General features: G+C 41.8%; 2 protein-coding genes across 8 annotated transcripts in view; one reads left to right on the plus strand and one right to left on the minus strand.

Moving 5' to 3' along the window:
• LOC136764891 (uncharacterized) overlaps positions 1 to 15,593 on the plus strand; it is a 56,212-nt gene that overhangs the window by 21,366 nt on the left and 19,253 nt on the right. For 6 of the 7 annotated variants that reach the window (XM_066719257.1, XM_066719260.1, XM_066719262.1 and 3 more), the window contains one exon: positions 11 to 4,017. In XM_066719257.1, coding sequence (XP_066575354.1) covers positions 11 to 56 — 46 coding nt within the window. In that variant the 3' untranslated portion in view covers positions 57 to 4,017. Of the gene's footprint in view, positions 1 to 10; positions 4,018 to 15,593 lie in introns of those variants that run through there. The other variant, XM_066719258.1, reaches the window with a different exon arrangement.
• Positions 4,015 to 11,033, minus strand: fxyd5 (FXYD domain containing ion transport regulator 5). Its single transcript, XM_066719256.1, has 11 exons — positions 10,857 to 11,033; positions 9,602 to 9,644; positions 9,059 to 9,115; positions 8,674 to 8,775; positions 7,240 to 7,329; positions 6,534 to 6,590; positions 6,190 to 6,243; positions 5,558 to 5,590; positions 4,936 to 5,010; positions 4,726 to 4,774; positions 4,015 to 4,507 (listed from the first exon to the last, which is right to left on the minus strand). The coding sequence occupies exons 1-11, from the start codon at positions 10,866 to 10,868 to the stop codon at positions 4,483 to 4,485; spliced, it is 597 nt and encodes a 198-aa protein (XP_066575353.1). The 5' UTR covers positions 10,869 to 11,033; the 3' UTR covers positions 4,015 to 4,482.

The following is a 15,593-nucleotide window of genomic DNA, read 5'->3' on the forward strand; positions in this document are numbered from 1 at the left end:
CTCCCTCCAGGGATTACGCCGTTCCTGCAGAGCAAGGACAGAAACCCACCATCTAAAGCAATTCCCAGGAGTCCCTGTGGAAGACCACTGAGGGAGAGGGAGAGGGGGGAGAGAGAGAGAGAGACCTGTTACAATGCCACTGCCCATTCTCACCTAAACAGTTTCTCAGGTCTTCCAAACCTCACATCCCTTCCCCCTTCCCCCACCCTGGCCATTTCAGGCGTTCATCTCCCCTTGGTTCTCAGCTCCTCCATCAATCCCTGAGAGAGGTGTCCTTTACTCAAAACCAGCAAACCGAAACATACATGCCTAGTGTCCCACTTGGTATATATGTACATCTATATAAACGTATCTGGGACTGAGGGAGGTTCACATTGCCTGTTTCTCTTGGTCCTTTGTGCATGGAAAAGACCATGAAGGTCCCTTCCTTGTCCAGTACAAGGTGGGCTGTTAAAATCCAAAGGCACCTATTATGTTCTGATATGTGTATAGTAATGCCATTTTGGTTTGTTTTTTTAAGGTGACGTTAATTAACTTCCCATCTTATTCCTGCTGGCGTGTGCATGTTGGCTAATTTCCACCCTATCTGCTGTTCATACATTTATTTGTTGTTTTCCAGTCCTTACTTGCAGCTGGTCTTAGCTCAGATAATTAACAGAGGAAAGTTAAGGAATTTGAAAAAGTCTGTCTGAAAATGATTATTAGAATATTGTTGTTTCTTCCTCTGGGAGGGAGTTTATCCGGCTGGATTAAAACTGACACACTATGTGTTGATCGCTGGTGTGAAACGAGAGAGAGTGAGAGAGAGAGAGGCAGGATGATTCCTCTAAGCCAGGTTTCCTCATTAAATGAAACTGGTTTCGTCTTATGATGAAAATTGTGACGCTGACAGGACTGGAATAACCTGACAACTAAACATACATGGAAATCAATGTTGCAACACCCCCACATCCTCACCCGCCTCCCACCCCTGTCAGCACCTCCTTAGTGAACTTGATCCCTAATCATCAAATAATGGTTTCACGCACCACAAGGCAAGGGGGTGGATTTCCAGAGACAGGTTTATGCAAAGGAATGGTTTGCTGTGGTCTCCAGCCCTGATGCTTCCAGGTCCTCAGTGATATCTGGATATCATATTACCTTTGACCAAAGCCAGTATTCAGTTGAGGTTGGGGATGGAAAGCTCAGTTTTGGGGCGAACGAGAGGGCAGGATAGGACTATGCTACCAGGGCTGGAGACACCTGGTGTAGAGAATACAACCAATCTGCACTAAATTTAAACTTCTCTGCTATGCAATGCTTCCAAGGGCCAGTTCACATCAGCAACATATTTTCCTGATAGTCCCAATATCCAACCTAATGGATGCCTAATGGATTCAATGCTTTGAAGGCCATCAGTTCAATCCATTTCAGTGTCAAAGGGAATTCTGACACACACACAGACACACAGACACGGCCTTTTAGACGATGCCATCTTACTAGAACTTCCCAGGGCCTTCACAGTGTATTATAATACACTGCACTTCAAAGCCCACAAGATGGGAGAGAAAATGGAACAGGTTGACTCAAATTATATACTCATGCTGAGAAGAATATAAAACACACATTACCAAAAGTTGGAACTTCCCTTGAGCACAACTTTCAGTCATTTCTCTGTTGGGGACTTTCCAAATGAAACCCCTTCACCTGGTTTCCTATGCACTTTAACACACTCTCACGTTCACATATACAAACACACACACACACACACAAGGATATTTAAGCCATAAATCCTGAATGCATTAGAAGACAGGAAAACAGGAAAATAACTCTTCTGATGAGAACTAACCTTTTTAAGCATCTGAATCCACTGCCATAAACATGTTCGTTTTGTGTGTATTGAAGAAGGTGAAGCGTCTGGCACTGGGAGTATATGTCAGGACTATACACAATTGTGTCATTCAATGTTAAATGTCAGACTGGGGCTCCTGGCTGTCAAAATGGGAAAGGGGCAATCTTCAATTGCTTTTCTGCTGTTCACAATATACACAGTGGGGAAGCAGATTGTTTAGATATTCTTCATTTGATCTACCAAAGTTACTTTTTAGTTTTTAGCCCCTTTCACACTGGCACACCACCCTGGAGGGGGCACCCAGAAAGATGAACTGTGGAGCAGCCAGTGTAACTCTTGTATCAGTTGTGTCAGTTTTGACAGACTGGATGGCAAAAAGGGAATTGAAACCACCCTTCATTAGCAATGAATGAATCCAATAAATACGGCCTTCAATACAATATATATATATATATATATATATATATATATATATATATATATATATATATATATATATCTTTTAAACACTGTCTATTCAGTTAAATTACAGTGCACTAATAAGGATATGGTTATAGCCTACCGTCAGGCAGTTACAATATATTATTTTCATGTCTCCAACCATTTTGGGCTCCTATTTCGATCCACTAAGAAACTTGCCTATTTAACACTCTGAAACCATTTTTGTTTTCCCCACTTCTCAAATAGAAAACCAGGCCTACAACTAATCTAACTACAGCTAATGGAAATGACTGGCCTGGCCAATGCAAACTGAGTCGCACAGTTTAGAGTATTACTTTTTTGTACAGCGAATTATCGACCAATGGTGTTTGCTGCCCGTTCTAGGAGAAAATTAATTGTGATGAACCCAATAATGTTTTGGTGTTTTCAAGTTCACACAGACTAGACTGAAATCTAGGACTTTGGTATCGATCAAGCCTTCTGCATTCAATTTAGTTACAGAGAATGAACCATATTCCCCACTGTGTATACAACTTAATGAAACTCAATCATTTCATTGGTACTGCTAAACCCATGGTTGTCACCTGACTTTATTACTCTGTGCTGAACTTTGTCTTCTGTTCTCTTGATAGTTATAAAGCACTTATGTCTTTCAAATATATTTCTTGAGTTCAGTTTAACCATGAATCTTTATTGCAACATGGAATGTTGTTATTTTAAGACAAAAACAAAACAAGAAATTAGTTTTGTGTGTGTGTGTGTGTGTGTGTGTGTGTGTGTGTGTGTGTATGCAAGTATGTTCAGTTATTTGCTTATGATTTCATAGGGAATGAACGAATTTGTTAAGCATATTTTTAAAATGCTTTAACTTTACTCGTTCAGGGGCCTTCCGCAACCGCTAAGGGAATTGCAATATATGTAGAAACTTATAGATTTTAAATGGGGATTTCAATTGGATATAATTAAGGGAATTCGTGTTTGTGTTGTTGTTGTTGTTTTTAATTTTGAGAAAGCTGAAATTAATATGTTTGTTATATATTTGGTTCATTTCACTATGCTCCCGGTCTATGTATGGCTATTTATCGCCACCCAGTGGCCACAATCACCATTACAAATGGGATGGACTGCACTATTTGGCAACAGGTTTGGTTAATTTGACGCATAAAAACGTCTTATCTTGTGTGCTGTATAATTTAAGGCAAAGGTACCTGTACTTAAATTGAATGTGTGTGTGTACATATACCATCACCATCATTATATATATATATATAAACATCTGTTATTACAGTATATTAATACTCGAGAAGGGCTTGCGGTATGTACTTCATTATCAGGTACTTTACTTTATATTTAGTATTTTACCCTTTATATTTAGTATTTTGAATGGAAACAAGAAGCACACAGATGTTTAGAGTCTGTGGCACAAGTACAATATCCATACACACAGTACTTAACACCTAACACACACACACACACACACACACACAATTGATCATCTATACAACAATTTGAGTCATTTCATTTCTCATGCATTTCACACTATATATGTAGCACTATAGACGTGATCTGTAGCCTAACCCAGGTTTCAATCCTTTTTATATTTTCATCACTAAAATGTGGTGGGGGGGTGGTGTTTTGGAGGGATCCTCCCCGTATGTACAGTATGTGACATTTGCATCTCTTGGTTTCTAAATGAGTGAAATTGATTGCAGTTATGTACATTAAATATACTCCACTTCTGGTTATTTTTTTTTGTTTGTTTATTTGTTCAGCAAGAGGATCATTCAAAGGCATATTATATAAAGGATTGTATAACATGTTCCCATACTGATACGAGGCAGCTATCGCAGTAATAAGCGGTGTTTACATAGTAACCCGCGAATGCCACAGCGCCGTGAAGACACCAAGCAGCACCAAAGGGAGAACAGCTTAGCATCCTTGTATTCCACGATCAGAGAAGGGACGATATACTTCTTTATATATGTATCGATGATATGTGTCTTTAAATGCCATTTCAATACACATGTTGAGACAGAGAGACTGAGCAACACAGTTTAAAAAGTCTTTCGGGGAACATTGTATGGAGAAAGTACTCAGGTCCTCATCGGTTCAGTCAAGGAATTTTGTTTTTCTCTGCCTCCAACAGCATAGCTTACATACAGCTCTGGTCCACCACACGTCTGTATTTCTTCAGTGTCGTCTCCTGCTTCTTAAACTGGTGTCAAGTTATAGCTCCTGGAAGATGCAGAGGAAAGGGGTCAGTAACAATGTCTATCTTAGGCCAGGGGGGCGTGTTTCACTGTTGCACAGGCTTCGGCGCTCTGCCCATCATAGGCTTCAGTGATCGTGCAACGCTTACACTGGTCCCCGACTGTAATGTCGTTTTTTGATCAGTAAGTCACCATAAACAAAGGTGAAAATAATAGTGATAATAATATGACTGCCATTCTTACCTCCCTACTCTCCTATGACACTTTGGTGTTTTACAACCTCTTCCGCCTACTAAAGAGAGCGAGAAAGATAACAGGGTCAGATGAGCCTTCTGGGGGTGTTTTCCAATGGAAAGAAAAATAAAGAACACAGAAAAGGGGAAGAGAGGCAGAGTAAGGGTGGGGAGAGGCAGACATTAGGGGGAGACAGGGTGAGAGAGGAGAGGTACTCACAGGCCAAAACCAGAATCCCTGCTACAAACAGCAGAAATGCAAGTATTAGACCGATGTATCTGAGGGTGTAGTAATCTGTAGAGAGAAAGAGAGTTTCTCATCATTTTTGCACCTCTGACCTAGAGATGGCTAATTGTGCAGCTAATTGTGAAGATAAGCTAATTGTAAAAGGTTATCCCAAATCCTATATGTCTCAACTCCCATAGTCTGCCGTTTGGGCCCCTATACTATACTATAGTCCGCACAGCGCTGGCTCCAGTCTGGGCCCCTATACTGTACTATAGTCCCCACAGCGCTGGCTCCAATCTGGGCCCCTATACTGTACTATAATCCCCACAGCGCTGGCTCCAGTCTGGGCCCCTATACTATACTATAGTCCCCACAGCGCTGGCTTCAGTCTGGGCCCCTATACTATACTATAGTCCCCACAGCACTGGCTCCAGTCTGGGCCCATATACTGTACTATAGTCCCCACAGCGCTGGCTCCAGTCTGGGCCCCTATACTGTACTATAGTCCCCACAGCGCTGGCTTCAGTCTGGGCCCCTATACTATAAGTTCCAGAAAACTTGTCTTGGGAAAGAGACAATGTGGATAATGTTGATGAAATGAGAAGCCACTTACCATACACGAAAGGTTCTTTCAGGCCCCCTAATCCTAAATTGAAAAGAAAGAAAATTAAAAGAGAAAATCACTGTGAAGCAACACACTCAGACAAAGCTGGCCATTTCTGTCTGTCTCTGTGTGTGTGTCTCTCTCCATGTGGGTATATCTCCCCATGTGTGAGTCTCTGTCCATGTGTGTGTCTTTCTCCGCTACAGGGCTATTTAGCTCCACACTATTTTGATGTTTTCCAGGGACACAAACCCTTCTGTCAGACATCCAATTGTGAGCGGCTGATGCAGTGAGGCTCTGAGAGCAAGATTATTTCTCCCCAGAGGAGTGAAAAAGAGTTTAAAGTGTGGAGGGTTTTGCAAAACAGTAGACTACTTCTTATTTGAATGATCTTTCCCCTTTGGCAGATACTTCCTCTTAAATAAGGAACACACACACTCACACAAACACAAGGGCACACACATGCACACACACGCATACACAAAGACAGCTCGAGTATTGTAGTGGGGACAGATACTCTGCAGTGCCCTGGTGATCCGCAAGGGGGCAGTGCTCTACAGCGCAGCGAGGACACCCTGGCTCACTGCCAAACCCCACATTTTCCTGAGAAGTGCTGAGCCCTCAGCACTGTGGCTCCATACCTTTATCAGGAAACTCGGGCTTCCATATAGTAGTGCAGAGAGTGGTGGAGATAACTGAGAGAGAGGGAGAGAGATTTAAATTGAGGCAACAGCTCAAAAGTCCGCTTTTGGTAGTCTGTCTGTCTGTTGGTCACAGTTACTGGGGAAACAAGTACAGTACAATAAAGTACAGTCCATTACTGCACAGTACAGCTCAGCACAGCACAATAAATACACCACAGTCAAATACAGCACAGTGCAGTAGAATGCAGTACAGTCCAGTCCAGTCCAGTCTCATCTAGTACTGTCTACTACAGACACAGTCCAGCACACACTCCAAAAATCAGATTCACCAGCACATGTACCTTGTGTCGAGGGGATGATATTGACCGTCTCTGCAGTGGTGGACTGAACCGGTGGGGCTGAAAGAGAGAGATGGAGAGAGAGAGGCTTTTCAATACTTTATTGTCCATTAAGAAATAAAACAGAAAAGCAACTGATTACCAACATAAAAACAAGACAGAGGGAGATGCCTAGTTTTGTTTGCTCTTTTCTTTTCTAAATATTATTACTATTATTTACTATTATTATTATTATTATTATTATTATTATTATTATTATTATTATTATTATTATTATTATTCTTGCAGACACCCTTATCCAGGGTGACGTACAACATAAGTGCAATACAAAGTGGAAGAATACATATATATTTAATCATACACATTGCTTCATTATTATTATTTTATATTACTACTTTTTAGTTTTACTTTATTTTGTATACATAGATTTTCTTGTTTATATGCATCAGTTATATCACATGCTTTGGCAATACTTGTATACAGATGCCATGCCAATGAAGCTTGCATTGAAAAATTTAGAGGGAATGATCAACAGAAAGAGAGAGAACAGAGAGAGAGAGAGAGAAAGAATGAGATCGAGAGAGAGCAAGAGAGATCCACAGTGGGAAAGAAAGGAGAGAACCAGAGAGAGAGAGAGAGAGAGAGAGAGAGAGAGAGAATGAGATCAAGAGAGAGAGAGAAATATCCGCAGTGGGAACTCCTAGTGTACCTGGCGTGGTGGCAGTGCTGGTGGGGGGCAGCGTTGTGATGCCCTGGGAGGGAGTGATTAGATCTTCAGTAGTACTTTTCATGGGGAATTCTGAGGGAACAAGAAATGACAATCAGCTGTCTGGAACACAAAAAGGGCACCATTCACTGCATTCATATAGAGAAGGATCTGAGCAAGCACAATTGTAGTTTAGTATAACTATAGTATATACAGGAATAATTTCAAAGCATTATAAAGTGCAGTAATATAATCAGTATACAATTCAATAAGCACACATCCTGGTATAATTAGTTGACAAGTGATAATATGCCCAGGTTGGTAACAGTTTTCTATATAACAACTAACTAAGAATAGCAACCAAAGTCTACTAGTATCTGAAAAACCTATTTATATTCAAAACAAAGCCCACTGTCCAATCCCTGCAACTGCAAACTCACATTAACCTGCACCATGTGACCTGCCCATCTTCCATCTCTCTACAGTCTTTATCGCAAACCCAAAGACTTAATTCTCAGCAAACAAACACCAAACAAACTGTCTTACCGACACACTGCATCAGCACACCATAATATCAAGAATCACAATGGACCTAAGTAATGCAGCCAATGCCTTCTTTAGGGTCTGCAATCCCCAGTGCAGTTCTGCTGGTTCTCACACTCAGCTGCTTGTCTTTCTCCTTTTAAAACCAGGCTGGGTGGTGTGGAGAACTGATTTTGTATATATATATATATGCTAGTCACTTGCTTTCACTTCCCTCACACTAGACTAAGATTCCCTAAACAGGATGATAATTCTAACGCCAGGCGGATATGTGAAATAAAATTTCCAACTGCGCAAACAGTCACAATATTGAAATCACTCAGATGGGTGTCACAGTACAGGGGTTTCCAATCCTAGTCCTGGAGGACCCCCTACCCTGCTGGTTTTTGTTCCAACTGAGCTCTCAATTACTTAATAATTGAAGTAACAATCCGCTTAGATTTGACATTGTGTAATAAAAGAGTTGGTTCTTAATAAGATCTTTATACTATTCTATACTTCACTTAAAACCCCTTCCGTTAAAAATAATTAAAATAATTTAGGAAATAGTTCAATTAAGGGTTCAATTAAGTAATTGTCATATTATATTGAGTGTAGTGTGTTGAAGTGCAGTGCAGATTAGTGTAATGTAGTATAATATAGTACAATATGGTACCAGTGTAGTGTAGTATAGTATAGTCCTTTGTAGAGTACAGTATAATACAGTTTAGTACTTTGTAGAGTACAGTATAATACAGTTTAGTACTTTGTAGAGTACAGTATAATACAGTTTAGTAAATCATGAAAATCTTTGGAAAACTACAGTGCAGCAAAGTACAAAAAAAAAAAAACAGTTATAGGACCCAGTCCACTGTGCCTTCAGTCCTGTTCCCTCCACGGACTCAGCCCACGTACCTTCAAAAGTCCTGTTCCGCTCCACAGACTCACTGCTCAGTATCATTCTGGTTGTTGTCACCAGCAATGTACTCTTCTGCACCGGCAGGTTGGTAGTGAGCTCTGTAAAGACACATTTTCCCCTTAAACAAGCAAGCAAACAAACAGACCAGCAGGAGTCACGCAGAGAGGCCAGAATGCCATGATGCCCACCAGACCCAGAAAGTCAGCTTCTAAGACCACCATTGATGCCGTGATGTCTTCTCAGGGGGTTGTGTGCACACACACACACACACACACACGCACACACACACGCACGCACACACGCATGCAGGGGTAATGGTGACTAATTAAGAAATACTAACAAGATCAATTAAGTAATCTAATTGTTTGCATTAATTAGTACCTTTCTCATCTACTTTGGTTGTAACTCTAGGGGTGACTGTGATGTTCATTGAGCCGGCTGCAAAAGAAGAAAAATTGACATCAGTAACCATAGACGCCTCTTTGTTCAAGTTTGTAAAAAAAAAAAACAATACAAAATTTAAATGTTACCCAGTACCATGGGCAGCCAGACAAAATCTTGAAATATAAAGTATGTCTTATGCGGTAGCTAACTTAAACTGCCACTTCCTTCCTGAGAATGAGGGCCATGTTGCCACGACAGCGATGTTCTCTTGTTTCTATGGCAACCAAGCCGTAAAGGTGCCCCGGATCAGAGACTCTGGTACCAGGGAAGTTGTCCGTGTAATTCTGTGACACAGCACAGCACAACAATCCCCCACACACAGGCATAGAACAATGCAACAGAACCCACACAGCACAACACAACACGACAACTCAGATAACAGTTATCAGTTTAACCAGCAGACTGTAGAGTGGGCCACACTAGAGGAGGTTGGGAGGGGGACGATGACGACTGCTGTAGTAGCAGATATTAAAACCTTACCTCCCATAGAGAGCAGGAAGCAGAGAAAAGCCACTGTCAGCATCTGCAGAGAAAAGATGAGCACACAGACAGTCAGGCAGGTCAGAGGTCACCACGACAGAGTAGCATTCCCAGGCTGGCATGACCTGCCGCACTCGCACTGTAAATAACAACACACAAGCATGGTTTGTTTGTCTTATTTAGGGCAGGTGTTTGTACTGTGAAGGTAATAGGGTTTTCAATCTAACTGGTGAAGAGTAAAGAGAATGCTTTTCTAGAATAGCAATTGCTGAATTATCTTGCAGGGCTGTGTTATCTGCTCCTAAAGGATTGGGTCAGTGAATCATATTAATTTTATTTGTATTCATGTTTTTATCTCCCAAGAACACAACATGTCTTGGCAGGAATGTAGTTCTGAGGGGTCAAGGGGGTGAGGATCTCACATGGAGATTATTTTGCTTAAACGAAGTCGGCAAAAGAACAGTTTAAGCGGCTGAGTATTTCTTTGCCCAAATATGTTTTCAGCCTTGCTTTCCAAGCAACTTGTAAGGAGAATGATTTCATGCCGTTGGCAGAGATATCTTAAATAAGTCTGGAGTCCCCCCCGACCAAGGTCTCTCACTTTCTGCCTCTCTCTCCATCTTTCGCTTTCCCCCTGTATATCTTCCCCTGCAATCTCTCCATCTTCCTTGATTTATCTCTGTCTCGCTCCCACTCAATCTCTCTCTCTCTGCCCCTCCATCTCTCTCTGTTGTCCCCCTTCATTTGTTTCTCGCCCATCTTTCTCTCTCCTACTCCATCTCTCTCTCTGTCCCACTCTATCCCCCCCTCTCTGTCCCCCCTTCATCTCTCTTTCCTCAGCTCTCTCTCTCCCCCTCTCTCTGTGCAGTGTTGAAACTTCCTATTTCAATACAAGCACTTCCTCTAGTGCTCTAGCACACACAAGTGGACTCGGAAACACGCCAGTACAAAAAAGTCAATGTTCAGTCTGTCCATTCTCTTTGACATTAGCTGTTCCAGGAAAATCAGCAATTTTATTTTTGTCCCCTTCCATGAGCTGTTCTTATTTCCCCATTTGCACTGAATTTATCCTTCCCCCTCTCCATGTTGCACCATGTGCTTCTCCACCGTCTCTTCTCATCTTCTCATTTACCGCCCTCCACCCTCCCCCCCAACACCCCTGTCCCCCTAACCTCCACCCCAACTCCGTATCATGTCACACAAAATGGCAGCAAAAATTCCCAAAGCAAAAGAGAATGAAAAGAAAACTTCTTACCTTGGATTCCATTAGGGTGCTTACTGTGAAAAGTATCTTGGGTCTAGCTGTGTTCACCTCACCTCTGTCTTTTCGAGATAACCAGCAACAAACCCTTCCCCTTGAGCTGACACACTTCCTTCCCTCTCACATGTGCAGACACCCAGCTCTCTATCTCTCTCTTCCACCCCTCCCTCTTTCTGCCTTTACCCTCTACTTCTCTACAGCCCCAATTCTCTCTCTCTCTCTCTCTCTCTCTCTCTCTCTCTCTCTCTCTCTCTCTCTCTCTCTCTCTCTCTCTCTCTCTCTCTCTCTCTCTCTCTCTCTCTTCCCAGCCACATTGAGACACTCAGGTCCCAAGCCCAGCCAGATGTGATGCCTGCTCCTCTTTTGTGCTTGGTGGTTTGCACTTTAACTTCGTCCAAGGTGACTTAGATAGATAGATAGATAGATAGATAGATAGATAGATAGATGGATAAATGGTTTGACTGATTAAGTCACATCAGTCTTTATCAATCCACTGCTGGATATACATATCCATATCTTATCCCCTATATTATGAAATACCAGCTGTACTGTTATAATTTTAAAATCTCAACTCATTTATATACCGTGAGTTATATTGGTTGAAAATTGTACATATGTATTCTATAGTGCCTTTTGAGTGCTGTGGGTTGTCCTGACATGAAAGGCGTTATATAAAATGAAGATTATTATTATGATGGATAGTTTCATCATCCTTTTGTTGATTACAGACAGACCCTTTTGGTCCAGATAGGCTTGCTGTACGGCTCAGCCTCTTGAGGTGGAAATTAAAGTTTGCCCTGCTTTGCTGCCACCCACAGACTTTATATTTTAACACAGGCAATGACAAAACAACCATACTGACATGAGAGGGTTTTATTTAATTTCCGTGTCAGTCTGTGTGCGGGGTTTGTTTTGTTTATATTGGACTGTAGCTGAGAAACGTCACTGTTAATCACACCGCTCCACATGCGGCAAAGCCACCTGTTGAACAAAAAGGCATGTCTCCAGCTGTTGTAAATCGGTCTTAAAGATGTCCATTTACCCCTCAATGCACAGGGTAAAGTGAACCATGAGAACAGCACCTTGCCATGGTTTCCCGTGCTGGGGATTGTCTGTCACGCAGTGGGAAGAGAGGGGAAACTAGAGGAAGTGCAGGGCCGGAAGTCGCCTCTTCTGCTATTCTGTGGTTGCATTTCAAAAGCGCCCGGGACTCTTAGCGGTTTTACTAGAATTACATTTTTCCATTTGCAATGACGAATTTACTCAGTGCTGCAAAAATATCCTGAGCAGAAATATAATAGTAAAAAAGACATGACTACAAGCACAGAGCAAATGCATATTTTTAATCCATGCGTCATCCTTCTGTTTTTCATCTGCCCAAACAGGTTCCTTCTTTTGTGTATTTAAAATGGTGGGGACATGTTTTTAAGATACACAGTACTGTGCAAAAGTTTTATGCAGGTGTGAAAAAATACTGTAAAGTAAGAATGCTTTCAAAAATAGACATGTTAATAGATTATATTTATCAATTAACTAAATGCAAAGTGAGTGAACAGAAGAAAAATCTACATGAAATTCACATTTGGTGTGACCACCCTTTGCCTTCAAAACAGCATCAATTCTTCTAGGTACACTTGCACAAAGTCAGGGATTTTGTAGGCATATAGTCAGGTGTATGATTAAACAATTATACCAAACAGGTGCTAATGATCATCAATTCAACATGTAGGTTCAAACACAATCATTAACTGAAACAGAAACAGCTGTGTAGGAGGAATAAAACTGGGTGAGAAACAGCCAAACTCAGCTAACAAGGTGAGGTTGCTGAAGACAGTTTACTGTCAAAAGTCATACACCATGGCAAGACTCCGCACAGCAACAAGACACAACGTGGTTAAACTGCATCAGTAACGTCTTCTCCCAGGCAGAAATTTCAAGGCAGACAGGGGTTTCCAGATGTGCTGTCCAAGCTCTTTTGAAGAAGCACAAAGAAACGGGCAACGTTGAGGACCGTAGATGCAGTAGTCAGCCAAGGAAAGTTACTGCAGCAGATGAAAGACACATCATGCTTACTTCCCTTCACAATCGGAAGATGTCCAGCAGTGCCATCAGCTCAGAATTGGCAGAAAACAGTGGGACCCTGGTACACCCAGTCTGGTCAGAAGTGGCCTTCATGGAAGACTTGCAGCCAAAAAGCCATACCCCCGAGATGGCAAAAAAGGCCAAGCAACTCGACTATGCATGAAAACACAGGAACTTGGGTGCAGAAACATGGCAGCAGGTGCTCTGGACTAATGAGTCACAATTTGAAATATTTGGCTGTAGCAGAAGGCAGTTTGTTCACCGAAGGGCTGGAGAGCAGGTTTGGGGTTTGGGGCTGCATTTCTGCAAATGGAGTTAGGGATTTGGTCAGAATGAATGGTCTCCTCAATGCTGAGAAGTACAGGTAGATACTTATCCACCATGCAATACCATCAGGGAGGCATCTGATTGGCCCCAAATTTATTCTGCAGCATGACAACGACCCCAAACATACAGCGACAGTCATTAAGAACTATCTTCAGCTTGAAGAAGAACATGGAGTCCTGGAAGTGTTGTTATGGCCCCCACAGACCACTGATCTCAATATCATCAAGTCTGTCTGGGATTACCTGAAGAGACAGAAGCAACTGAGGCTGCCTAAATCCACAGAAGAACTGTGGTTAGTTCTCCAAGATGTTTGGGCCAACCTACCTGCCGAGTTCCTTCAAAAACTGTGCAAGTGTACCTAGAAGAATTGATTCTGTTTTGAAATCAAAGGGTGGTCACACCAAATATGGATTTGATTTAGATTTTTCTTCTGTTCATTCAATTTGCATTTAGTTAATTGATAAATATAATCTATTAACATGTCTATTGTTGAAAGCATTCTTACTTTACAGCATTTTTTCACACCTGCCTAAAACTTTTGCACACATACAGTGAGGGGAAAAAAGTATTTGATCCCCTGCTGATTTTGTACGTTTGCCCACTGACAAAGAAATGATCAGTCTATAATTTTAATGGTAGGTGTATTTTAACAGTGAGCGACAGAATAACAAAAAAAAAATCCAGAAAAATGCATTTCAAAAAAGTTCTAAATTGATTTTCATGTTAATGAGGGAAATAAGTATTTGACCCCTTCGACTTAGTACTTGGTGGCAAAACCCTTGTTGGCAATCACAGAGGTCAGACGTTTCTTGTAGTTGGCCACCAGGTTTGCACACATCTCAGGAGGGATTTTGTCCCACTCCTCTTTGCAGATCCTCTCCAAGTCATTAAGGTTTCGAGGCTGACGTTTGGCAACTCGAACCTTCAGCTCCCTCCACAGATTTTCTATGGGATTAAGGTCTGGAGACTGGCTAGGCCACTCCAGGACCTTAATGTGCTTCTTCTTGAGCCACTCCTTTGTTGCCTTGGCTGTGTGTTTTGGGTCATTGTCATGCTGGAATACCCATCCACGACCCATTTTCAATGCCCTGGCTGAGGGAAGGAGGTTCTCACCCCAAGATTTGACGGTACATGGCCCCGTCCATCGTCCCTTTGATGCGGTGCAGTTGTCCTGTACCCTTAGCAGAAAAACACCCCCAAAGCATAATGTTTCAACCTCCATGTTTGACGGTGGGAATGGTGTTCTTGGGGTCATTCCTCCTCCTCCTAACACGGCGAGTTGAGTTGATGCCAAAGAGCTTGATTTTGGTCTCATCTGACCACAACACTTTCACCCAGTTCTCCTCTGAATCATTCAGAAGTTCATTGGCAAACTTCAGACGGGCCTGTACATGTGCTTTCTTGAGCAGGGGGACCTTGTGGGCGCTGCAGGATTTCAGTCCTTCACGGCGTAGTGTGTTACCAATTGTTTTCTTGGTGACTATGGTCCCAACTGCCTTGAGATCATTAACAAGATCCTCCCGTGTAGTTCTGGGCTGATTCCTCACCGTTCTCATGATCATTGAAACTCCACGAGGTGAGATTTTGCATGAAGCCCCAGACCGAGGGAGACTGACGGTTATTTTGTGTTTCTTCCATTTGCGAATAATCGCACCAACTGTTGTCACCTTCTCACCAAGCTGCTTGGTGATGGTCTTGTAGCCCATTCCAGCCTTGTGTAGGTCTACAATCTTGTCCCTGACATCCTTGGACAGCTCTTTGGTCTTGGCCATGGTGGAGAGTTTGGAATCTGATTGATTGCTTCTGTGGACAGGTGTCTTTTATACAGGTAACGAGCTGAGATTAGGAGCACTCCCTTTAAGAGAGTGCTCCTAATCTCAGCTCGTTACCTGTATAAAAGACACCTGGGAGCCAGAAATCTTGCTGATTGATAGGGGATCAAATACTTATTTCCTTCATTAACATGCAAATCAATTTATAACTTTTTGAAATGCGTTTTTCTGGATTTTGTTGTGTTATTCTGTCTCTCACTGTTAAAATACACCTACCATTAAAATTATAGACTGATCATTTCTTTGTCAGTGGGCAAACATACAAAATCAGCAGGGGATCAAATACTTTTTTCCCTCACCGTATGTATTTATATGCTGGCAATATATTGTAGAAACCTCACCATATATTTTTAACCTATAACATACATATACAGGATGCATTTTAAATATACTTTACTGTGTAATCTATATTTATGTTACAGGCTGAAAGTCTATGACAAGGTGAATTTAAGATATTTTCAACCTGCAAAATGAATATATGGATTACAGA

The sequence above is a fragment of the Amia ocellicauda genome, chromosome 12 (assembly GCF_036373705.1).
Source record: "Amia ocellicauda isolate fAmiCal2 chromosome 12, fAmiCal2.hap1, whole genome shotgun sequence".
Taxonomy (NCBI): domain Eukaryota; kingdom Metazoa; phylum Chordata; class Actinopteri; order Amiiformes; family Amiidae; genus Amia; species Amia ocellicauda.

What these genes read in the sequence shown, in the direction of transcription:
- fxyd5 (XM_066719256.1), bottom strand. An exon ending in AACCAAAGTAGATGAGAAAG is followed by an intron (nt 8,776 to 9,058) that starts GTACTAATTAAT and finishes GTGTCTTTACAG; the next exon opens with AGCTCACTACCAACCTGCCG. An exon ending in TATCATCCCCTCGACACAAG is followed by an intron (nt 6,244 to 6,533) that starts GTACATGTGCTG and finishes CCTCTCTCTCAG; the next exon opens with TTATCTCCACCACTCTCTGC.